We start from the raw sequence: 24,259 nt of genomic DNA, 5'->3' as shown, positions 1-24,259 counted from the left end.
TATCTGTTATCTGTCAAGTAGGGGACCGTGCACAATCCTGATTTGATGGAGACAGACGTGAGAGCACAGCTGAACATCTGGAAAACTTCTGAAATGCCTGCTTTGCTGCTGCTGCTACTGTGTGCTAACCGGAATCTCCGGAGCTGAAGGCCCCGAAATCCTCGGCTTTGCGTGTTTCAGCAGCTGGGGGGAGGTCAAAGGCGCTTGGCAGAGGATGGCGCTCGGGAGGCTGTATCGGAGAGGCTGGTCGGAAGCTTGGAGTTTCAGACGGATGAACTCAGTGTCGGCTGTGGTCGGCTGCTTCCAAGGTATCGGCAAGTTGACGGTGCCTGGAAGTTTATGGCAGGGAGTTTCTCCCTTTTGCCGCATGCTTTCAGGGACTCGGGAGTCGATCGACTCGGGACTTTGAGACTTTTTTTTACTGTGCCTATGGTCTGTTCTTTATCAAATTATGGTATTGCTTTGCACTGCTGTAACTATATGTTATAATTATGTGGTTCTGTCGGTATTAGTCTTTGGTCTGTCTTGTTTTCTGTGATATCACTCTGGAGAAACATTGTATCATTTCTTAATGCATGTATGCATTTCTAAATGACAATAAAAGAGGACTGAGTGTTCTCATAATCTAAAAAAAGGTACAGCCTCTCCTCTAGTTGGCTTACCTACACAGTGTGTCAGGAAATCTTCCTGAACACACCTAACAAACTGTACCCCATCTAAAGCCCTTGTGCTAAGTAGATGCCAGTCAATATGAGGAAAGTTAAAATCTCCCATCACAACAACCAGATTATTATTGTTTATTCTTCATAATTGTTGAATGCTGGTTTTTTGTTGCATGCTGTGCTCAAACACCACAGCAAATATCTGATACGTATCAATGCGTATGGCGAACAAAGTTGATCCTTGTATTCTGCATTCTGTTATGCTTTTCACTTGTACTACCTCAATGCAATGGTGTGATAAATGATCTCCATGCTAAACTAAATTTTCCACTGTATAATATCTCTGCCATGGATGGTCTCAAGTCTACTGCGAAAAGGGGGAGGGTTGGGCATGGGGCTAGCAACCCCATCACATTAAAAAAAAACAGTGCTACAGAAATACCAACAGATGCCCCAAAGACCTCATCCCTGGGAGAGGAAGGATCTTTGAAGATGGGCTACTGCTATGTCCTGGTCTGTGGTTCCCCTTTAACCTGTTTTGCAGTTCCCTGGGACTCCCGCAATTACCCTTCCATTGCCAACACCTCCTGGGGACTGCTTAGAAACAAGGCCACTACCACTCCTTCTCTCCCATTCTGCAGCCAGCACTACCACACCACACATTACCTCTTTCCCCTTTACCTTAATTTAATAAACATTTTTTGTTTGTAATTTCTGTTGCCGCTGGACTCCTTACGTTACTTCTTGAGAGCCAAGGTTGTAACAGGTACACATGGGGACAATTTGAAAGATTGGTCCCAGGATAGAGAATTCTGGTGAGCCGCTGTCAGTGGGCAACACCACAGTAGGGGTGATGGACTAAGAAGAAGAAGAATCTTGGTCTAATAATAATCCAATTACTGATAATTAATTATGAAAAGGAGGCCAGAAGGTCTTCTGCATCAATGGGGTTGTGCTGTTGCTTTGCCACTGCTGATTGTTGGACATTCAGAGTCCAGGTTGCCCCTTTTGAAAACCAAACCACAGAGTTTCAGTTGTTCCAGCACCTTGCCCATAAAACCTTATTTTTTTCCCATCTGGTTCTAATTTGGTTGGCAGTATCTAATAAATACTGTTCAGAATCAGGTGATCTTAGGTTGTTAGATGTTGGGTTGTTAGGTTGTTCATTCACATTACCTCTCATGTCTTGGGGTGGAAGCGTAGGGTGCAGATCTCGATTGCAGAAATCTCGATCGGTGCAACATTCGATGGCTCGCCGCTGGGATGACTTGGGAGTGTCCTTAATGACAAAAGAGGGAGAGTGAATTAAAAAGGTTAAACTGGTGGGAATGTTCACATCTCGTGTAAATATTTATTCTTCCTCCATCCCCTTCCATCTGTTTGGGTCAGTCATCCTTTCCATTTCATAAGATCTCAACTCGGACATATTTTTAAAATAGAGGGAGGGGAAAATTTTCCAACAGAGAGGATAAGGAAGAGGGAAGCAATGAAAAACCATTGAAGAGTCATGGCAGGAAACAAATACTCCATAGACGCTGCCTGAGCAGATGAGTTCCTCTAGTATTTTGCACATGTTGCTAAAGATTTCCATCATCTACAGTCACTCTTGTGCCATACGCACACAACACCAGTTAATCAATCAAAAAAGAATACCTCGTTCATCTTACAAAGATATATAAGATCATATGGGTCACAGATAGGGTGAATGCACTGTCTTTTTCCCAAGAGTTGCCAAATCAAGAACTAGAAGGTATAGGAAAGGTGAGAAGAGAGAGATTTTTTTTTTTTTTTTAAACACATAGGGTGGTCCATATATGGGAAGAGCTACCAGAGGAAGTGTCTGAAGCAGGTACAATAACACATTTTCAATGATCATTGGATAGATACATGGATGGAATTTAGAATGTTAAGGGCCAAATGTGGACAAATAGGACAAGCTTGAATGGGCATCTTGGTTAGCATGGACCTGAAGGACCTATCTCTGTGTTGTGTTACTTGAGGATCTCATTTTTACCGAAATCTCATTTACAGGCAATAAAGCTCAGCACTCACTTAGTACCTTATCATAATCTCTGTGTGTTCAAAATGCTTAAAGTGAATAAATGGACTTAAAGCTTGATACAATATAGGATAGCATCCCACTTTATAGTTCCCCATCCACAACCATTCACCCATTCACAGCAGCAGCAGCAGCTTGTACCACTGCAAGGTGCACTACAGCAACTCACCAAAACCCCTTAGACAGCACCTTTCAAATCCACAACCTCTAACAGCTAGAAGAACAAGGGCAGCAATTCATGGAGAACGTCAGTACTTCCCTCCAAGCTCAAAATTATCCTGCCCTAGAATTATATGAGTTCCTTCAACATTTTGGGTCAAAGTCCTGGAACTCCCTCTCTAATAGCACTGGAAGTCTACACATCAGTGACTGAGTGTTTCAAGAACACAGCTCATCACCACTTTCTCAAGGATAACTAGGAATGGACAATTAATTCAAACAACAGGAATTCTGCAGATGCTGGAAATTCAAGCAACACACATCAAAGTTGCTGGTGAATGCAGCAGGCCAGGCAGCATCTCTAGGAAGAGGTACAGTCGACATTTCAGGCCGAGACCCTTCGTCAGGACTAACTGAAGGAAGAGTTAGTAAGAGATTTGAAAGTGGGAGGGGGAGAGGGAGATCAAAATGATAGGAGAAGATAGGAGGGGGAGGGATGGAGTCAAGAGCTGGACAGGTGATTGGCAAAGGGGATATGAGAAGATCATGGGACAGGAGGCCCAGGGAGAAAGACGGGGGTGGGGGGGAAACCCAGAGGGGTATAGTCAGAGGGACAGAGGGAGAAAAAGGAGAGTGAGAGAAAGAATGTGTGTATAAAAATAAATAACGGATGGGGTATGAGGGGGAGGTGAGGCATTAGCGGAAGTTAGAGAAGTCAATGTTCATGCCATCAGGTTGGAGGCTACCCAGACGGAATATAAGGTGTTGTTCCTCCAACCTGAGTGTGACTTCATCTTTACAGTAGAGGCGGCCGTGGATAGACATGTCAGAATGGGAATGGGATGTGGAATTAAAATGTGTGGCCACTGGGAGATCCTCCAATATATAGAAGGCCACATCGGGAGCACCGGACACAGTATATCACCCCAGCTGACTCACAGGTGAAATGTCGCCTCACCTGGAAGGACTGTCTGGGGCCCTGAATGGTGGTAAGCGAGGAAGTGTAAGGGCATGTGTAGCACTTGTTCAGCTTACAAGGATAAGTGCCAGGAGAGAGATCAGTGGGGAGGGATGGCGGGGATGTCCGGTGCTCCCGATGTGGCCTTCTATATATTGGCAAGACCCGACGCAGACTGGGAGACCGCTTTGCTGAATACCTACACTCTGTCCGCCAGAGAAAGCAGGATCTCCCAGTGGCCACACATTTTAATTCCACATCCCATTCCCATTCTGACAAGTCTATCCACGGCCTCCTCTACTGTAAAGATGAAGCCACACTCAGGTTGGAGGAACAACACCTTATATTCCGTCTGGGTAGCCTCCAACCTGATGGCATGAACATTGACTTCTCTAACTTCCGCTAATGCCCCACCTCCCCCTCGTACCCCATCCGTTATTTATTTTCATACATACATTCTTTCTCTCACTCACCTTTTTCTCTCTCTCTCTCTCCCTCTGACTATACCTCTTGCCCATCCTCTGGGTTTCCCCCCCCACCCCCATCTTTCTCCCTGGGCCTCCTGTCCCATGATCCTCTCATATCCCCTTTGCCAATCACCCGTCCAGCTCTTGGCTCCATCCCTCCCCCTCCTGTCTTCTCCTATCATTTTAGATCTCCCCCTCCCCCTCCCACTTTCAAATCTCTTACTAACTCTTCCTTCAGTTAGTCCTGAGGAAGGGTCTCGGCCCGAAACGTCAACTGTACCTCTTCCTAGAGATGCTGCCTGGCCTGCTGCGTTCACCAGCAACTTTGATGTGTGTTGCATGGACAATTAATTACTGGCTTTTCTTGTGCATTCCACATCCCTTGAATGAATTTATAAAATATCTTCTTTGAAAATCTTTGATGGCTTTGTGGCTAAGTTTGCTGATGATACAAAGATAGGTAGAGGTGCTGGTAGTGCTGAGGAAACAGAGAGTCTGCAGAGAGACTTGGATAGATTGGAAGAATGGGCAAGGAAGTGGCAAATGAAGTACAACATCGGAAAGTGTATGGTTATGCACTTTGGCGGAAGAAATAAATGGGCAGACTATTATTTAAATGGGGAAAGAATTCAAAGTTCTGAGATGCACCGGGACTTGGGAGTACTCGTACAGGATACCCGTAAGGTTAACCTCCAGGTTGAGTCGGTGGTGAAGAAGGCCAATGCAATGTTGGCATTCATTTCTAGAGGAATAGAGTATAGGAGCAGGGATGTGATGTTGAGGCTCTATAAGGCGCTGGTGAGACCTCACTTGGAGTACTGTGGGCAGTTTTGGTCTCCTTATTTAAGAAAGGATTGTTGACGTTGGAGAGGGTACAGAGAAGATTCACTAGAATGATTCCGGGAATGAAAGGGTTAACATATGAGGAACGTTTGTCCGCTCTTGGACTGTATTCCTTGGAGTTTAGAAGAATGAGGGGAGACCTCATAGAAACATTTCGAATGTTGAAAGACATGGACAGAGTGGATGTGGCAAAGTTGTTTCCCATGATGGGGGAGTCTAGTACGAGAGGGCATGACTTCAGGATTGAAGGACGTCCATTCAGAACAGAAATGCGAAGAAATTTTTTTAGCCAGAGGGTGGTGAATCTATGGAATTTGTTGCCACGGGCAGCAGTGGAGGCCAAGTCATTGGGTGTATTTAAGGCAGAGATTGATAGGTATCTGAGTAGCCAGGGCATCAAAGGTTATGGTGAGAAGGTGGGGGAGTGGGCCTAAATGGGAGAATGGATCAGCTCATGACAAAATAGCAGAGCAAACTCGATGGGCCGAATGGCCGACTTCTGCTCCTTTGTCTTATGGTCTTAAAATACACAAAGCTGAGATAAATATTAAATAATATTACCAAATTAACAAATAACAAACCCATAACATCCCTCACACACAGTCTCTTCATCATTTTTAATTCTAATGGTCCCAAATTATATTACTTGGCATTCGTGTGGATGAAACTGTTGACACATAGTGAAGGTTATTAGTCTCCAGTTTAATTTCCCGATGGAAGTAAATATTCTGGCATTTAGAAAGGGAAAAGTTTCCTAAAGGGAAGTTTCCCTTTCCTTTTGTATCCTTATGAATTTTGTATTTGTATTTATGCAATTTATATAATATTAATAAAAATATTGAAAGAGGAAAGAGAAAAGTTCAGACAAGTCTTTAACATGAGGATTTTTAAAAACAAGTTTTCAACATCTTGATTGAATAATTTGATCAATGAATTAAATCAACAAAGTGGACAGAAATTACACTAATTGATCCTGAGGGGCAAAGTCTAACTGACCTGTGTAAGCGTATTAGCGTTTAAATTTGAACGAAAAAAACTGGATGGAGTCTATACATAGAAACGTAGAAAATAGGTGCAGGAGTAGGCTATTCGGCCCTTCGAGCCTGCACCGCCATTCAGTATGACCATGGCTGATCATCCAACTCAGAACCGTATACCAGCCTTCCCTCCATAGCCCCTGATCCCCGTAGCCACAAGGGCCATATCTAACTCCCTCTTAAATATAGCCAATGAACTGGCCTCAACTGTTTCCTGTGGCAGAGAATTCCACAGATTCACCACTCTCTGTGTGAAGAAGTTTTTCCTCATTTCGGTCCTAAAAGGCTTCCCCTTTATCCTCAAACTGCGACCCCTTGTTCTGGACCTCCACAACATCGGGAACAATCTTCCTGCATCTAGCCTGTCCAATCCCTCTAGGATTTTATACGTTTCAATAGGATCCCCCCTCAATCTTCTAAATTCCAACGAGTATAAGCCTAGTTGATCCAGTCTTTCATCATATGAAAGTCCTGCCATCCCAGGAATCAATCTGGTGAACCTTCTTTGTTCTCCCTCTATGGCAAGAATGTCTTTCCTCAGATTAGGGGACCAAAACTGCACACAATACTCCAGGTATGGTCTCACCAAGGCATTGTACAACTGCAGTAGTACCTCCCTGCTCCTGTACTCAAATCCTCCTGCTATGAATGCCAGCATACCATTCACCTTTTTCACTGCCTGCTGTACCTGCATGCCCGCTTTCAATGACTGGTGTATAATGACACCCAGGTCTCGTTGCACCTCCCCTTTTCCTAATCGGCCACCATTCAGATAATAATCTGTTTTCCTGTTTTTGCCACCGAAGTGGATAACCTGACACTTATCCACATTAAATTGCATCTGCCATGAATTTGCCCACTCACCTAACCTATCCAAGTCACCCTGCATCCTCTTAGCATCCTCCTCACAGCTAACACTGTTGCCCAGCTTCATGTCATCCGCAAACTTGGAGATGCTGCATTTAATTCCCTCATCTAAGTCATTAATATATATATTGTAAACAACTGGGGTCCCAGCACTGAGCCTTGCGGTACCCCACTAGTCACAGAGCATTTCAATGCAAATTTAATGATACATATGGCTTATACTGGTTTATATTATCATACCCCTGTGAATTTGTGCAGACAAGACAATGATGCATAATTTTTCATCTTATCCACTGCATATCTCTAACTGCCCTGTGAAGTTGATGAGAGCTGTTCTGTCTTGTAGTTTTCTAGATTACTTGAACATTAAGTCATATAGAAAGCAGACCAGGAGTGGAAAGCAGAGTTCCTTCCCTAAAGGAGATTTGGTCAAACAGTTTAGTAATGACTGTTGTTCCAGGTTTATGTGATAAATTGAATTCAGATTCAAGCTTCAAGCTGGTTTGTTTACAGAGGTGAAATTATTTCAGGATATCCCACAGATAAAGGAAAACACTTACGTTACACTTGTACAAGTGCATATTACAACAGTACAAATTACTGGTGAGACACACTTGGAGTATTGTGTGCCCTTCTGATCACCCAACACTAGGAAGGATATAATTAAATTGGAAAGGGTGCTGAAAACATTCACGAAGATGTTACCAGGGTTTGAGTTATAAGGGGGTAGGATGGAATTTTATTTTCTCTAGTGCAGAAAGATGAGTACTGACCTAATGGGAATTTACAAAATTATGAGTGGCACAGATAAGATGAATGGTCACTGTCTTTTTCTCCAGGCACAGGTTTAAGGTGAGAGGGGAAAGATCATCCACACTAGACCGGATAATTTTGAAAATGCTGGTTTCACGTAAAAATGATAGGCGTCCACACCAGGCGTTTTTCAAAATACCTCTGTCTACATTAGGATGGATATTTGGGCAAATCTCCTCCTACTGGGCATGCACAGGACACACAGAAAACAAGTGAAGAGGAAACGGTATACTTGGTGCGCGTTTGTCCAGTTGCAGACTAGAAAAACTTAGAAGAAAATTGCCAAACAAAAGACTTGATGCGTGTTTGTCCAGAAACATTTCCTACACCCATAGTCTTTTCACCGATGAAATGAACGACAGCTACAACTAAATCCAATAAGGCTTGTTACTGGGCAAAAGTGAAATTTGCTTTTACCTCATTTGTTTGATTTTACATTTGCCATGTCTTTGTGTATTATTTTGCTGTATTTAACATGTGCAATAGAACGAGTTACTGGGCAAAAGTGACAATTGCATCTATTGAACGTTTGCACAAGCAATACATTAATAAATCACCTTGTTAAATGTATAAAACATTTCTGCATTAGTGTTATCTTGTACTTCCATACAATGTTACACATCTATGGTCAGGTATTGTTGTGGTGTTGGAGGTTGCGTTCAAGAAAACAATGAAATGCCGCACTGCCGCCACCATTTGTTCCGGCACATCATGACAACGTTTTTAACGTTAGCCAGTTACCCCGTACACACAATGGCCAACCGACGTTTTCAGATTTAAACACTCTGGAGAATGAAAAGCTCCATTTTCGGGGCAGGAAAACACCATTTCAGTGTGGACAGAGGGCCAAAACGAAGAGAAAAAGCATTGCTTATGGATTTATCCGGTCTAGTGTGGACGTAGCCTAATGAGACAGGAGGAGCAACCTCAGGTATATGGAACAAGTTGCCAGAAGAAGTGATAGACATGGGTACAATTACACTGCTTAAAATACATTTGGACAGGTACACAGATAGAGCCGAACACAAGCAAATGGGTCTAACTCAGGTAGGCAACCTTACCAGCATGGACAAGTTGGGCCAAAGGGCCTGTTTCTATACTGTATAACTGTATGACTCCATAACACTTTCACTAACTGGTGGCTATTAATGCAAATACTAAGTCTAGGCTTGTAATAACAGTGGTGTCTCTGGACTGAGTACTTCCTCTCTGACTTAGCAGGTTTAAGTCCTAGACCGGAGGTGTGAACAGAAAAACAGCTAAGACGATCGCTCCGAGGTAGTTTTGCACTCCTTGAGTTGCTAACTTTTGGATATGAACAATTTCTGGGCACAGTCCTCAAGGGGCAGACTGTTCCTGGCGATTAATTATTCCTTGACAAAATCTGGCCAATGTCACATTCCTGAGTAAGATTTTACTGTGAACAAATCCGTTTTCGTGAAACGTGAAAAACATCAATTGTCCCTCTGCCTCCACAGACGCTGCCTGACTCATTGAGTTCCTCTAGCAGTTTTTTTTTTGCTCCAGATCCCAGCATCTGCAGTTTTTTGTGTTTCCTTACTACATTGAAGTTCTAATCTAATCTATTTACCAACTATTCTGCAAAGTTGCGGATTACACTATATAAATGCAATTACCACTATTCTCATTTACTGCATGCTGCACTGCACTTCACAGTGGGGCAGTTGTGGGCCTGCAGATCAACACAGTAACCAGGCTGGCACAGAAAATGAACACAATTGCAAGAGTCTACAAAAGACTGTACCAGGGAAAGACTGGCAAGGTGCAGAAGTGCCAACCCTCATTTGAAGTTTGACATCTCATTAATTGGTCTTCAAAAATGTCTACATGTCCTGGATTCAAAAAAAAAAGGGGCCAAACAGTCAGCATCAATAAATACCTCCCCTAAAAATTTTGACCTCGGGTGGTCTGTGCTATGTAACAAGTCTGCCACAACAAGTGAGGAATTATGCGTTGCTCAATCTGCAGGGAACCTGCACTCTGCAATGCTGGCACAGCACAGTCATTACACATGCACACAATTACGGTTCCAAAACCTGGAGCTGAAATCCTTCCTGTTCACTCTTGTGATTTATGCACCAGCAGATCTGTGTGAAATCTGGTTCCAATATGCAAGGATCAGATTGATTACACCTGCTCATGTGAAATTGAGGTTTTATAGTATTGTGTGCCACTAGCTTACACTACACAGGTTCCACACCAATGCTCACCTTCAAGATTAACTATTCCAAACTGCAGTGGACCCTGGACACTGGAAAATCTCTGGCTGGTCAGACGGTGGGGAGGCAGGCAATACAACCCTCAGGGCTGAATGTGTCCTGAAGATCCACCTGCAGGATTGGTCTGGTTTCAGATCATTTCTCCAGATTTACTGTATGTCTTTATAGTTAACCCCTGGTACCCCAGAGTAACATAGAGTGAAGCTGAAGGGATGAAAGCGAACATTAACAGGGGAAACTGATTGCCAGTAGGGGATAGAGTTACACAGCATGGAAACAGGCTCTTTGGCCCAACTCATCCATGCTGACTTAGATGTCCAACCAAATTAGTCCCACTTGTCTGCATTTAGAAACATAGAAAACCTACAGCACAATACAGGCCCTTCGGCCCACAAAGCTGTGCCGAACATGTCCTTACTTTAGAAGTTACCTAGGGTTACCCATAGCCCTCTATTTTTCTGAGCTCCATGTACCTATCCAGGAGTCTCTTAAAAGACCCTGTCATATCCACCTCCATCACTATTGCCGGCAGCCCATTCCACACACTCACCACTCTCTGATTAAAAACTTACCTCTGATATCTCCTCTGTACCTACTTCCAAGCACCTTAAAACTGTGCCCTCTTGTGTTAGTCATTTCAGCCCTGGGAAAAAGCCTCTGACTATCCACACGATCAATGCCTTTCATCATCTTTGACACCTCTATCAGGTCACCTCTCATCCTTCGTCGCTCCAAGGAGAAAAGGCCGAGTTCACTCAACCTTTTCTCATAAGGCATGCTCCTCAATCGAGGCAACATCCTTATAAATCTCCTCTGCATCCTTTCTATGGTTTTCACATCCTTCCTGTAGTGAGGCGACCAGAACTGAGCACAGAACTCCAAGTGGGGTCTGACCAGGGTCCTATATAGCTGCAACATTACCTCTCGGCTAAGCTCAATCCCACGATTGATGAAGGCCTTCTTAACCACAGAGTCAACCTGCGCAGCAGCTCTGAGTGTCCTATGGACTCAGATCCCATGATCCCTCTGATCCTCCACACTGCCAAGAATCTTACCATTAATACTGCATTCTGCCATCATATTTGACCTACCAAAATGAACCACCTCACACTTATCTGGGTTGAACTCCATCTGCCACTTCTCAGCCCAGCTTTGCATCCTATCAATGTCCCGCTGTAACCTCTGACAGCCCTCCACACTAACCACAACACCTCCAACCTTTGTGTCATATGGCTCCCATACCTCTAAATCTTTCTTACCTATGTATTTGTCTAAGTACCTTTTAAACACTGTTATTGTACCTGCATCAACCTCCTCCTCTGGCAGCTTATTGTATGGATAAATCATCAGTTTCCTGTTAAATCTCTTCCCTTTCACTTTAAACCTTAATACATCTCTGTAAGGTTACCCTCATTCTCCTATGCTTCAATGAATAAGGTCCTATCCTGTTTAACCTCATTCTATAATTTAGTCTCTTGAGTACAGACATCAACTTTGTTTCAACAGGCCTAAGTAACTGGGAAAAGATTATCCAGAAGTTTTCTTTTCCTTAATGGCAATTGGATTATCTTGATATTTTCCCCATCCTGTTACAAAAAATCACTTGGCTGAGGAATGGTTTGGAAGAGATTAAGAGATGTCTAGCAGTCTGCTCTAGTGATACTACTCCATTGCCAAGTTAGACTAGTCCATAAACATTGTCTATCCACAGAGAATTAATAATGATGTATTTGATTCTGTCCCTCATGTGCCAGAGCTGCCTTCTGCTAGATAAAAAACTAAAGCAAAGGATTCTTGCTAATGTAAAATTTGCCATGGCACTATTACTAAAACAGAAGATCAGTTCCCCCAACATTCTTGCCAAAATTAATTTCTCAACCAACATGACCCACTGAAAAATTACCTGGCCATATTATCCTGCTTGTGTTGGTGCATGGCCAAGTGGTTAGTGATCTGAAAGTCCCTAGTTCGAGCCTCAGCTGAGGCAGCGTGTTGTGTCCTTGAGCAAGGCACTTAACCACACATTGCTCTGCGACGACACCGGTGCCAAGCTGTATCAGCCCTAGTGCCCTTCCCTTGGACAACATTGGTGGTGTGAAGAGGGGAGACTTGCAGCATGGGCAAATGCTGGTCTTCCATACAACCTAGTCCAGGCCTGCACCCTGGAAATCTTCCAAGGTGCAAATCCATGGTCTCACAAGACAAACGGATGCCTATATTTATCGTCTTGCTGTTTTTGGGTTCTTGATGTGTACACATTGACTTTGTATTCTTTGAGATACAGGACAATAACTGACTCTTCCAGTCCAATGAGCTCGTGCCATCCAATTGCACCTATGTGGTCAATTAACCTTCTAACCTTTTATGTCTATGGAATGTGGGAGGAAATGAGAGCACCCATAGTAACCCACATGGTCATGAGGAGAACATAAAAAACTCCTTACAGACAGCAGCAGGAATTGAACCCAGGTCACTGGTACTGCAAAGCATTATGCTAACCACTTTGCTACTGTGCTACCACCCCCCAAAAGAAAACAAACAAATTGCTGGAGGAATACAAGAGGTTCATTCAAGAGTCTAACAACAGTGGGATAGAAGCTGTGTATCTCCCATGTCATAGTGTCATGGTATCAGGTAAGCCCAGATGAAGCCAGATGCATGATAAAGACGTCTTCACTAAGCCTTCTATGACCACAGAATGTGAACACTTCTACTTTTCCACATCCGTCTGCACAACAGCTTGCTGATGTTTTTCACCACTTAAGTTATAATCTGAACCTTTATTTTCCTTCCAAAATGTATGAACTTACATTTACCAACATTGCACCCCCTCTGCCAGAATCTTAGTCACTCACTTAAACTATCTGTGTTTCCATGGCTCTGCTGCCCTTGATATTCTGTGTTGGGCACGTGGCCAAGTGGTTAAGGCATTTGTCTAGTGATTTGAAGGTCGCTAGTTCAAGCCTTACCTGTGACAGTGTGTTTGTGTCCTTGAGCAAGGCACTTAATCACACATTGATCTAGTGTCTGTGCGAGGAGTGGCGCCCCACACAGACTTCCAATCTGCGCCCTGTAAGGCATGAAAATGCCCGACGTAGGTCTCTCATGGCCTGAGTCGACGTTCCCTCCCCCCCCAGTGGCTTAGACGAGTATTTTGTAGTTGGTAAACAATATGTTTATTGTGTGCTAGTAGCAGAGGCAAGAAGTGTTTCAGGTGCCAAATGGTTACAGTTCAAGTGAACTTTATCCTGGATCAAGCTTCTTAGGTTTTAGTAGAGAGTATCCCATCACACTCCCAACTTGTGCCATGCAGATGGAGGAAAAGCACTGGTGTGTCAGGAGGTGAGTCACTTTCCATGGGATATCCAGCCTCTGATCTTCACTTACAGCCACAATATTTCTGTGGATGGTCTGGTTTTACTGTATTTCCAGCTAATGGTCACTCCCAGGATGTTGATGGAGGTGCAGTAAATGGAACAATTCTAGACTAATCAATCCATCCAGATGAAGTCTCTCAGCCTATAATGTTGATTGTCCATTTCCATGGACAGATGCTGTCTAACCCACTGAGTTCCTCCGCATCTTGTTTGTTTCCTAATCTTTATAATGGTTATTAGAAGGTCGACTATACAGATGTGTTGGAGCATCCTTGATTAATACTCCTTGAGATCCTTGGGAGCAATGTCAATCATAAAGTGTCTCTCTGTGAAAGAAGAATATTAATATTTTCTTTAAGCAATCTCCTCCTATGACCATGCAGCAGAAACCTCAGAAGGAAAGGCTTCAAGAGAACCCGTTTAGCAAGGCTACTCACCCGACACTGGAAGTCTGAACCCTCCTTGCCTAGACACCCAGAGGTGATGACATGCCCTCCCGAATCACCTTCCTCCATGATGGTGAAACAGTAACCATCTGTTCTGAAGACACAAAAACATAATTACAATGAGCTGCCTGCAGACAACAAAATGTTCTCCATTCAACCCAAGAAGATGTTCTTCGAGGTTATCAAGATTATAGATGGCATGCACTTGGTCATTCCAGAGAGGAAACAGGACAATCAGTGGCTATCCAGTTCTAGGTGCCTCAGCAAGGGGAAACATCTCTGCTTCCACCCTGTCTCCCCGAGTGGTTAGGGTGATATCAATTAATTTCTGTTAATAACCTTCTGCCAGTTGGTAGCAATGTTCTTGTGCACTTTGAACTCTAGAAAGGACAAAGACACATTTTAGCTTTTAATAGAAAAGAAACCTTCCAGTTATGAAAATGCAATTTTTAAGCAGGATTCCTAAACCTATAGACCAGTGGTTCTCAAACATTTTCTGCTTGTGGTCCACTTGTGACTTTCAGTTACCTCTGCATCCCCCACCTTACATAGTCTCCATTAGTTGCTAAAGTTTTTTTTGTCAGCTGTACTAATTATTTTAATATAGAGTCAGCATGCTGCCTGGATTAGACGGTATATGCATAGAAGGAGAGACTAGACAAATGTGGGTTTTATCCTCTGGAGTGTTGGAGACGAACAGAATTTTATAAGATTATGAGAGGCATGACAGGGTAGACAGCCAGTATGTTTCTCTGTGTTGAAATGTCTAATACTAGAGGGCATGCACTGAAGGTGAGAGGAAGCAAGTTCAAAGGAGATGTACAGGACAAGCTTTTATAACACGGAGTGGTGCGTGCCTGGAATGTATTGCCAGGGGTGGCAGCGGAGGCAAATATAATAGAGGTACTTAAAATGTTTACAAATGTGTAAAGAATGGAGGGAGTGTGTAGGAAGAAAGGATTACTTCAATTAGATATTTAATTGCTAGTTTAACTAGTTCAGGAGAACATCATAGGCTCAAGGGCCTTTTCAAGTTCTATACTTTTCTCTGTTTACTGTAACAGCCACTATTCACAGTTCTGGTCACCACACTACAGCGACGATGTGGGAACAATATAATGTTTCCGATTTTTATTTCAACTTACTTGCAGGTGTTGTTCACAGACTCTTCTGGACAATGGTGGTGACAATGGCACCACAGATCCCTCTGAGGAGGTGTCGATACTGTGCTGTCGCCGTATTCCCCCTTGTTTTCCACACTCAGCTTCCCTGTACTTCGTAGAAGCATGTTGTCAAGACAGTTACCTGAGAAAAGAGATGAGTCATTAGGCTGGTGAAAGAATGTGAGGAAATGTAACTACCACCTCAGAAGCTAGGAAAGGACTCAAGGTTGTATTACAACTGGCAATACATTAACTTTAAAGCCAAACATCAACTTACGTTTTACTGTAGGACCAGGAATCCAGATGGATGCCTCAGTGAACCACAGCTGGTATGCTGAATTATCAATAGTGCTGTCGTTAAGGTGAGATACAAAACTGAGCATGTTATCATCATTCCTAGATATTAGAGAAGCAGAACAACGCAATTCCCAAATTCCTGCCGTAATGTGCTCCATCACAGCAGTGATTTCCTTGTTTTGTTGATCATGACCAAGCTGAAAGTTCAATTTTGCAAACAGTATCATGACTGAAGAAATTCACTCAGTGCAAATCAAGTCTGTTGTTCCCTCCTGAGTTTTATCGACTCTGCCACAGTCCAAGCTTAACGCTATAAATCGGTGGAACTTTGAGGGCACCAAGGCAAGATCTTCACATTCAGCACTGAACATATGGTGAGATCAGGTGGCTGCTTTCCACTCTGTTGTACCAGATTATTCAAAGCCCTAGCAGGCAAGCAGTCAGTTTGAACTCAGCCCAACAGTTAAATGCTTTGTTAATTGATATTAAGCATCAACATCTATAACTTAAAAACAAGTTGCTATGGAACCGAAGGGAAGGTCATACTGTATAGTATGACGGGAACACCTGTTTTCAGTGCCATTAAGCAAATGTTCCAGGAACTGAATCTATTCATGTCTCCTGGCTCCTCCACTCACACAGGCACCCAGAGTAACACCGGTCTTTGCCTTCCAGCTTTTTCTCATAGCTCAAAGTGTCAACTTCTTTCAAACAGCAGGTTCAAATCTCAGCTGGGCAATTTCAATTTCGTGAGTTAAAATAACTTAGCAAGCTGGCATCAGTAATGGTAATTTGCCATGAAAATCCATCTGGTTCACATATCCTTTGGGGAGGAAAATCTGCCCTTCTTACATTGTATATCCAGATCTACCCCAAACTGTTAAATGTCACAGAGTCATGAAGAAGCCCGGAAGAAGACAGTGCCAGAGAACCTTGCTACCAAAGGCGATGTCCTCAGGATAGTTCATGAAGCAATTCCATTCACTTCTTTTAATCTTCTTCTTATTTCAGATATGCTTCTACTCCTGTTAGAGCCTGTAATCTACATCTGGCAGTCTGATTTTGGGCTGATTGGGCAATCTGACGCTTTGCTATCTCTGAGAGGATTCCACAAGGTTGTGACCAAAGTGTCAGGCATGGAGGCTAGAAAGTCTGGAGATGGGGTGTGGGGCCCTGATCAACTCCATCTCTCGCAGACCCTATCCATTAAAGCATCGAGGAAGATTGGAAACATCGAGGCGGGAGCGGTAGGTGAGCGAGTGTTCATCACCGTCTACCAGCCTTACGCTCGAAGGTACCTGCGTGTGGCTGTTTCTCACTGCTCCCGAGGGAAGGTCCTTGTGTTCGAGTCATGATGTCTCTCCCTTGATAATGCTGGCGGATGGAGCCAGGGCGAGGTTTAAACAATGCAATTGGACTCTAATCCAGTTTTCATGATGTACTCTAATTCTAATTCTAGATCTGGTTCCTCTTTTTTTTTTGGTTACTATTATTGGGCAATTTTCGAATCAGGTGGCCTATGGGTAACGAACAATGAGCTGAAAGGTACTGAAAAGTGAATTCTAATTTTGTGTTTCTATTCTGTGTTTTTGGTCACTTTTTTTGTTGCTGTTTTTTGCGTTTTTCTTGTGTCTGCGGAGGGAGGGAGGCTTGATGTTTGATGATTTTCTTTGAACGAGTTGCTTCCTTTCATTCGCGACTGTCTGCAGGGAAGATGAACTTCAGGCTTGTATACTGCATACATACTTTATTGATAATAAGTACACTTTGAACTTTGAGATATACAGCATAAAAACAGGTCCTTTGAGCTAACTTGTTCAGGCTGACCAAGATGACCCCCAAAGCTAGTTCCATTTGCTTGTGTTTGACCTATGTCCTTCTAATCCTTTGCCATCAATGTCCCTGTCCAAATGCCTTTTAAACACCAGAATATATCAGTCTCTATCAATTCCTCTGACCACTCATTCTATATACCCACCACACTTTCTGCAAAAACTTGCCCACAGGTTCCTTTAAATCTGCCCTCTTCTTACCTTAAATCTATACGCCTAGTTTTAGACTCCCCCTGTATGGAAATAGACAGTGACTATCTATCTTATCTATACCCCTCATGATTTTCTAAATCTCTGTAGGTTCACCCGTCAGCTTCCTTTGGTACGGAAAACAGTCCAGCTTATCCAGCCTCTCCTTATAAATCAAGCCCTCCGTTCCCAACAACATCTTGATGAACATGTTCTGTACTCTTCCTATTGCATGGTGAACAGAACTCTATTGTCCCCAAGAAACACAAAAAAAAACTGAGGAAAACATGGTGAAAGAGGTATCACATCACGAACCTTGAAGAAGTTCTATTCATTTCCCCAACAGGATATCTGTCTTTTTTTTTGTTTTGTTCACTCTTCGTGGTTTCAGTCCCCCTTTTTATTGGTGTAGAATAAGATGTATGAAAGTGGTACCATAAAAACTTATGAACCCCTTTAAAGGCTCATCCTTTGGAAGCAGAAAGGACATTTGCCCCGGTTGAGAAGTCTTGAACTGGGCGTCACAGTCTCAGAATAAGCGATAGGCTAATTAAAATCAAGGTAAGAATTCTCTTCCCTTTGAGGGTGGTGAATCTTTCAGAATCTCTGTTTTAGAGGACTGTGAAGGCTCAGTCATTCTCATTCAAATAGAGACTGGTGGAGGACATTGTCAAATGGTGCAAGCTGAACCACCTGCAGCTCAGCATCAGTCAAAGGAGGTGGTGATGGACTGTAGGAAGACTAAGCCTGCACTGCTCCCTCTTACTATTGACGGTAAGAACGTGGATGTGGTGAGAACCAATAAGTACCTGGGGCGCACTTGGATGACAGACTTAAGTGGAGTATCAACACAGAGGCTGTGTACGATAAGAGCCAGAGTCACCTCTATTTCCTAAGGAGGCTGAGGCCTTCTGGAGTTTGTAGTCCTCTCCTTCACATGTTCTACCAGCTTGTTGGGGCTAGTACAATCTTCTATGCAGTGGTGTGTTGGGGCAATGGCATCAACACAGGTGATGCCAATAAGCTCAATAAACTGATTAGGAAGGCTGGCTCTGTTATAGGAGTCAAACTGGACACACTGGAGGCTGTGGTAGAACAAAGGACCCTACGAAATATCCTGGCATTTCTGAACAATGTTACTTACCCTGTGCATGCCACCTTGGCTGAGGAGCACTTTTGCTGATAAACTAAGACAAATGCACTGCTCTAAAGAGTGCTATATGAGTTCATTCTTAACCTCAACCATTAGGCTCTATAATAAGCCAGCCTATAGCTGGGAGAGTGATGACCCCTCCTGTTAGACTGTTCGAAGTTGTTTATTTTTTTATTCCTTCTTACTTCTCTTTTAATTTTGTATATTTGTAAATCTGTACACTTGTAATGCTGCAATTTCCTTTGGGATCAAGAAAGTATATATGTATTTATTATCTATATATCTATATAAAGATAATCAAAGCATAGGGAATAAATCCCGCCTGAAAAAATGGCTAAGGTCTTGTTGAAGGCAGAAGGTGGAATAGCCTATTCCTAGTTCTTCGTATGAATGCTTGCAAAAATGCAATTTACTAATTCATGAATTCCAACCTAATATGGGTTCAAGTTGGTCTTTCTTACTGAGTCGCATCCATTACTCCAGCCCACTTTTCATCTAAAAGTTTCACTCTGACTATATCACCACCACATGCCATTTAAACCAAGCTGACTGCCGAGGTGCCCTGGTAGCTAAGCTCCAGAAGTTCTCAGGTGTTCAACTTTTCATTCTCTTCCTTAACTGTCTCCATATGTGTTTAAACTTGGGCCACACACATGAAATGAAAGTAAAATTGAGGCCTGGAGATATCAAAATAAATTATTCACTTGGCCTTCTCAAATGACTAACAAAATAATCACAGAAGTTCTCAAGCACAGGTGTGGACTTGCACACACACCAACACACTGATATTTATGGATTCAAAATGCAAGTGTGCATATTCACACTGAATGTATATATCAGAATCAGGTTATGTTGCGTTGTGATAGCAGTACGGTACAAAAATACAAAATTATTATAAATTATAAAAATAAATAAATTGTGCAATGAAAAGGAATAATGAGATATGTTCATGGATTCATGGACCTTTCAGAAACATGAGGGTAGAGGACAAGAAGCTGTTCCTGAATTGTTGAGTATGAGTCTTCTGGTTCCTGTACCACCTCCCCAATTATAGTAACGAAAAGAGGCCCTATCCCAGTTTATGGGAAGGTTATTCATCAGCTGTTTGTTCCTTTCCGTAGATGCAGAGTTCAAGGGGCCTTTGTAGCTACTTGAGAAGCCAGGCCAACAGTGACAACACCTCAACCACTCAACACACACATAACTGCACCAGAATGTCCTCCATATTAACTGCTCAAGTCTATTGTTTGCAGACAAGGGATGTATCAGTGAAACATGACTCACCATCTTACTCTGTGTTCCATCTCTGGCTGTATGCACATTATTTTCAAAGATTGTTTTTGTGTGAATATCACAGTCAGGTGGGAAATGTAAAGCAGTTTCAAAAGTTTGGCAGCTTCAACAGTGGGAGAGTTCTGTTTAGTGGTGGGACTTCAGGATTCAAGTGTTTAGAAAGTTTAAGCTTTTTTATGTGTGGGGGACCAGAAGGAAATGTTTCTCTCATACTTTTAATGCTCAAGACCATTTAAGGAATCTCAGTATAGAGCATTCCTTATTTAGAAGTGCCTCAGTTTGTCACTTGCAAAGAGTTTCATTTTCAGAGCATTTTATTTGCCCTCGGGAAAATCTCACAAAGCAAACCTGTCCAGGCCCTTCAATTTGAAAGGAGATGTTTAATTTAAGTCTGTACAAACTGCTTAACACTTTCACACCAGATAGTTCAAGGATATGTCTTGTTCCCTTCAGTTCTTTAGATCTGCGAACTGCAAACAAATAAGAATTGTTTCTTATTAATTTTGCAGTACAATAGGGCACTCACATACAGTGCTGATGTGATGAGGTAGGAATCTAAACTTCATATCTCAGTTGTAATCTCAAGGTATTATGTGGTGACATAAAAGTATTTTGATAATAAATTTACTTTAAACTTTGACTAAGTGCAGGGCAGAGATATACCAGGAGGATAATTTCATCTCCTATATATAGAAAAACCCTCAAGCTTTCCAGACAGTTGAATTTGAGGACCTTCCGACTGAACAGAACTCTCACAACAATGAAGATGCTACCCTTGAGGACCTACTATATATTTTACTTTATGCAATAGAGATGCAATAGTAGATGGTGGTGAGTACATGGAACAAGCTGCAAGAAGAAGTGATTAAGGCAGAGACAGTAACATCATTTAAAACACATAAAGTGGGAAAGGTTCAGTGGAATATGGGCCAAATGCATGCAAATAGGACCAGCTTGGTTGGGCACATTGGTCAACATGGACCATTTTGTCTGAATGACTCGATCCCATGCTGTATGACTGTGATTCTATAGAGAATGAGTCTTAATTTAGTATTGACAGTTTTGTCTAAGAATCAGAAAATCCTGAGCAACGACCTCTCCATGAATTTGAGCAGTTAAACATCTTGGTCATCCGATCAACCCTGGTTCCACCAAGTCAGCAACATTTCCTCCATTCTATCCCTACCTTCCATAACCTTTTTTGCAACTTAAAAACAATATGTTTCACACTCTCTTCAAAATGAAACATTTTGTTTCTCTTTCCACAATTGTTGCTTGACCTGCTGGATGATTTTTAAAAATTAGATTTTCAGTACTGTAATTGCAATACTTTGATGCTCAATTACTAAGAAACTGATTTTCATTGCTTCAGGTTGTGGGATTAGTGATATACATAGGGGTAGTTCCATTTCTTACATTACCACAAAAATGGCATACTATGAAGTATTTCGCTGGCTGCGTTGAAGACATTGAGGTTCTGAAAGGCTCTAGGGTCTGCATTCATAAGGGAATTAAGTGTTAAAAGCAAAGTCGTACTGTATTTTACCGAGCCACTTGTTTCGGATGTACTTTTGGAACAAGTTAGTGAGATGTTCTCTGATATCCCCAAATACTTTGAAAGCGCTCAGCGAAGAAAAACTTATTTTTTATATAGAAACTTGTCTGACATTCGGGTGTTTAGAAAACCAATGAAGCACTTTTGAAATAGAAGCAGTATTAATTTAGCAGCAAACCTCCACAGACAACAAAGAGGTCATCGCCATATAAACCTTTTGGGAACGATATTGATTCAGGGAAAATGATAGCTTGGAGAGCTTTCCTGGTCTTATTCAAATGATGTCTTTGGATTTTTACATCTAACTGGGAAAGCTGACAGCCCTTGTCCAGATGTCAGCTTCCTTGTATAATGGCATGTCCACCTGAATTGTTAGAGCCCTGGAGCAAGACCAGAACCTCTAACTTTCCAACCCAAATGAAATAATTATCATGCAACATCTTTTTCTGGTCCCTTTATGCCACTTTTAATCAGGAAAAAACAACCTTCCATTGACACAACCCAAACTGTGTACATTACAATAAAATCTCAGTACTGGAAGTACTCAACAGGTCAGGTAGCAGTGGTGGAGAGATAAAGAGAATCAATGCTTCAAGTCAATAACGTTTCATTTGTGTTTTCTGTGGATGTTACCAGTATTCTCTGTTTGTGTTTGCAGTTTTGTTACGGACATTGCTGTACAGTAGTTAAGGCTGCTATCTCACAGCTCCAGGGATCAACATTCTATCCTGATATCTGGTGCCATCAACACTGTGTTTTCACAGTCGCTCCTTGATGGCATGGGTTTCCCGTGATGATCCTCTTTCCTCCAACATCAAAGACACATGTGCTGTGGAAAGTGGTTGCTGTAAATTACCCCCTATTGCAGCTTAATGCTAAAAACAATAAAAGAGAAATTGATGGACACGTGTGAGAGAGAATAAGTTCAAAATCAGAATAAGATTCTTTTTAACTGACTTACATGATGTGAAATTTGTTGTTCAGTGGCAGCAATACAGTGCAAAGATGTAAAATTATTCTAAATTATATCACTAGTTGTAAGTGTGTGTAGAGGAAGGGGAGGATGAAAGCAATTGATGGGAATGCACCTATGGGAGCTAGCATGAACCTAGTGGGATAAATGGCTTGCTATATGATTATTGATTGAAGAGAGTACAATTGATAAGAAAAAGTTTTGGTTAACTGGGAAGGAAATGCCAACTGTAACTTTTCTTTGCTTCTTCTGCCTTCAGTGTTTACACAGAGCAGAATGTTCCTCTTGGTTGGACTTGATATAACACAGATTTTTTTTAAGAAAGAAATAAGCACTTCATATTTTTAAACAATCCCAAAATGTAAGGACCTCTCAGTGAACTTGACAGCCAGTTAGAGCTAGCTGATGCCAGTCAGCTGCTCTGAAAGGCATAATGAATGAATTGCTGCCCCATTTTACAGCAGAGGTGAGAGTATACACTGAGGTTTTCAAACACTGAAATGCTTTCGGCAACTGAAGATCAAATTCAACAAATCATGCCATTCTGCCTGTGGTCAGAATTGCTTACCCTTGTTTAATGAAAACATTTAATTTGAAGCTCTGCAGTGGATTTCTCTGCATACCGTCCTAATGCATTGTTTACTGAGTAGATGTCAGAGACAATCTGTCCATGAAACCTTTGGTGACCTAATCTCATGTTCTGACCAAGATTCAAACAGGCAGTTTGATGCCCATTTTCAGTCTTCATTGATTACCCCTAAGACTTGGAAATTCACTGGTTCTTAAGCTTGACATGAAGAGGAAGAAGTATTCTAAAGGAAAGATGGCACAACCATGGCTAACAAGCAAAGTCAAAGCCAACATAAGAGCCAAAGAGACGACATATAATAGAACAAAGATTACTGGGAAGTAAGAGTATCGGGAAGCATTTATAAACCAATAGATATCAACTAAAAAGTCATTAAGAAGGTAAAGATGAACAGTAAACTAAGCTAGCCAATAATATTAAAGAGGATACCAAAAGTTTCTTCAGATACATGAAATGTAAAAGAGAGTCAAGGGTGGATATTAGATCACTGGGAAATGATGCTGGAGAGGTAGTAATGGGAATAATGAAACAAAGGATGAGCTGAATAAGTATTTTGCATCATTCTTCACTGTGGAAGACATTAGCAGTTTGGTGGAAGTTCCAGGTGTCAGTGGTCATGAAGTGTGGGAAGATACCATAACTAGAGAGAAGGTTCTTAGGAAAATGAAAGGCCTGAAGGTAGATAAGTCAACCAGTCCAGATGGTGTGCACCACTGAGTTCTGAAAAAGATGGATGAAGAAATTGTGGAGACATAAATAAAGATCTTTCAAGAATCATTAGATTCTGGAATGGTTCCAGAAGCCTGGAAAATTAGAAATGTCACTCCAGTCTTCAAAAAGGGAGAGGCAGAAGAAAGGAATCTATCGGTCAGTTAGTCGGACCTCAGTGGTTGGGAAGATATTGGAGTTGATTATTAAGGATGAGGTCTCAGGATACTTGGAGGCACATGATAAAATAGGCTGGAGTGAGCATGGTTTCCTCAAGGGAAAATCTTGCCTGACAAACTTGAAGGAATTCTTTGAATAAGTAAAAAGCAGGATTGACAACGGAGAATCAGTTGATGTTGTGTACTTCAATTTTCAGAAGGCCTTTGACAAGATGCCACACATGAGGCTGCTTAAGAAGCTACGAGCCCATGGTATTACAGGAAAGATTCTAGCATGAATAAAGCTGTGGCTGATTGGCAGCAGACAAAGAGTGGGAATAAAGGGAGCCTTTTCTGACAGGCTGCTGGTGACTAGTGGTATTCCACAGGGGCCTGTGTTGGGACCAATTCTTTTTACGTT

At 42.2% G+C, this 24,259-nt stretch overlaps 1 protein-coding gene across 4 annotated transcripts in view; it reads right to left on the bottom strand.

Annotated features, from left to right (window-relative positions):
- bmpr1ba (bone morphogenetic protein receptor, type IBa) overlaps positions 1-24,259 on the bottom strand; it is a 604,340-nt gene that overhangs the window by 73,624 nt on the left and 506,457 nt on the right. For all 4 annotated transcript variants that reach the window (XM_072256455.1, XM_072256456.1, XM_072256457.1 and 1 more), the window contains 3 exons: positions 15,074-15,233; positions 13,920-14,022; positions 1,839-1,941 (listed from right to left, as the gene is read on the bottom strand). In XM_072256455.1, coding sequence (XP_072112556.1) covers positions 1,839-1,941; positions 13,920-14,022; positions 15,074-15,233 — 366 coding nt within the window. The remainder of the gene's footprint in view (positions 1-1,838; positions 1,942-13,919; positions 14,023-15,073; positions 15,234-24,259) is intronic.

Source organism: Mobula birostris, chromosome 4 (genome assembly GCF_030028105.1).
Source record: "Mobula birostris isolate sMobBir1 chromosome 4, sMobBir1.hap1, whole genome shotgun sequence".
Classification (NCBI taxonomy): Eukaryota; Metazoa; Chordata; class Chondrichthyes; order Myliobatiformes; family Myliobatidae; genus Mobula; species Mobula birostris.
This window is presented reverse-complemented; position numbering and strand designations above follow the sequence as displayed.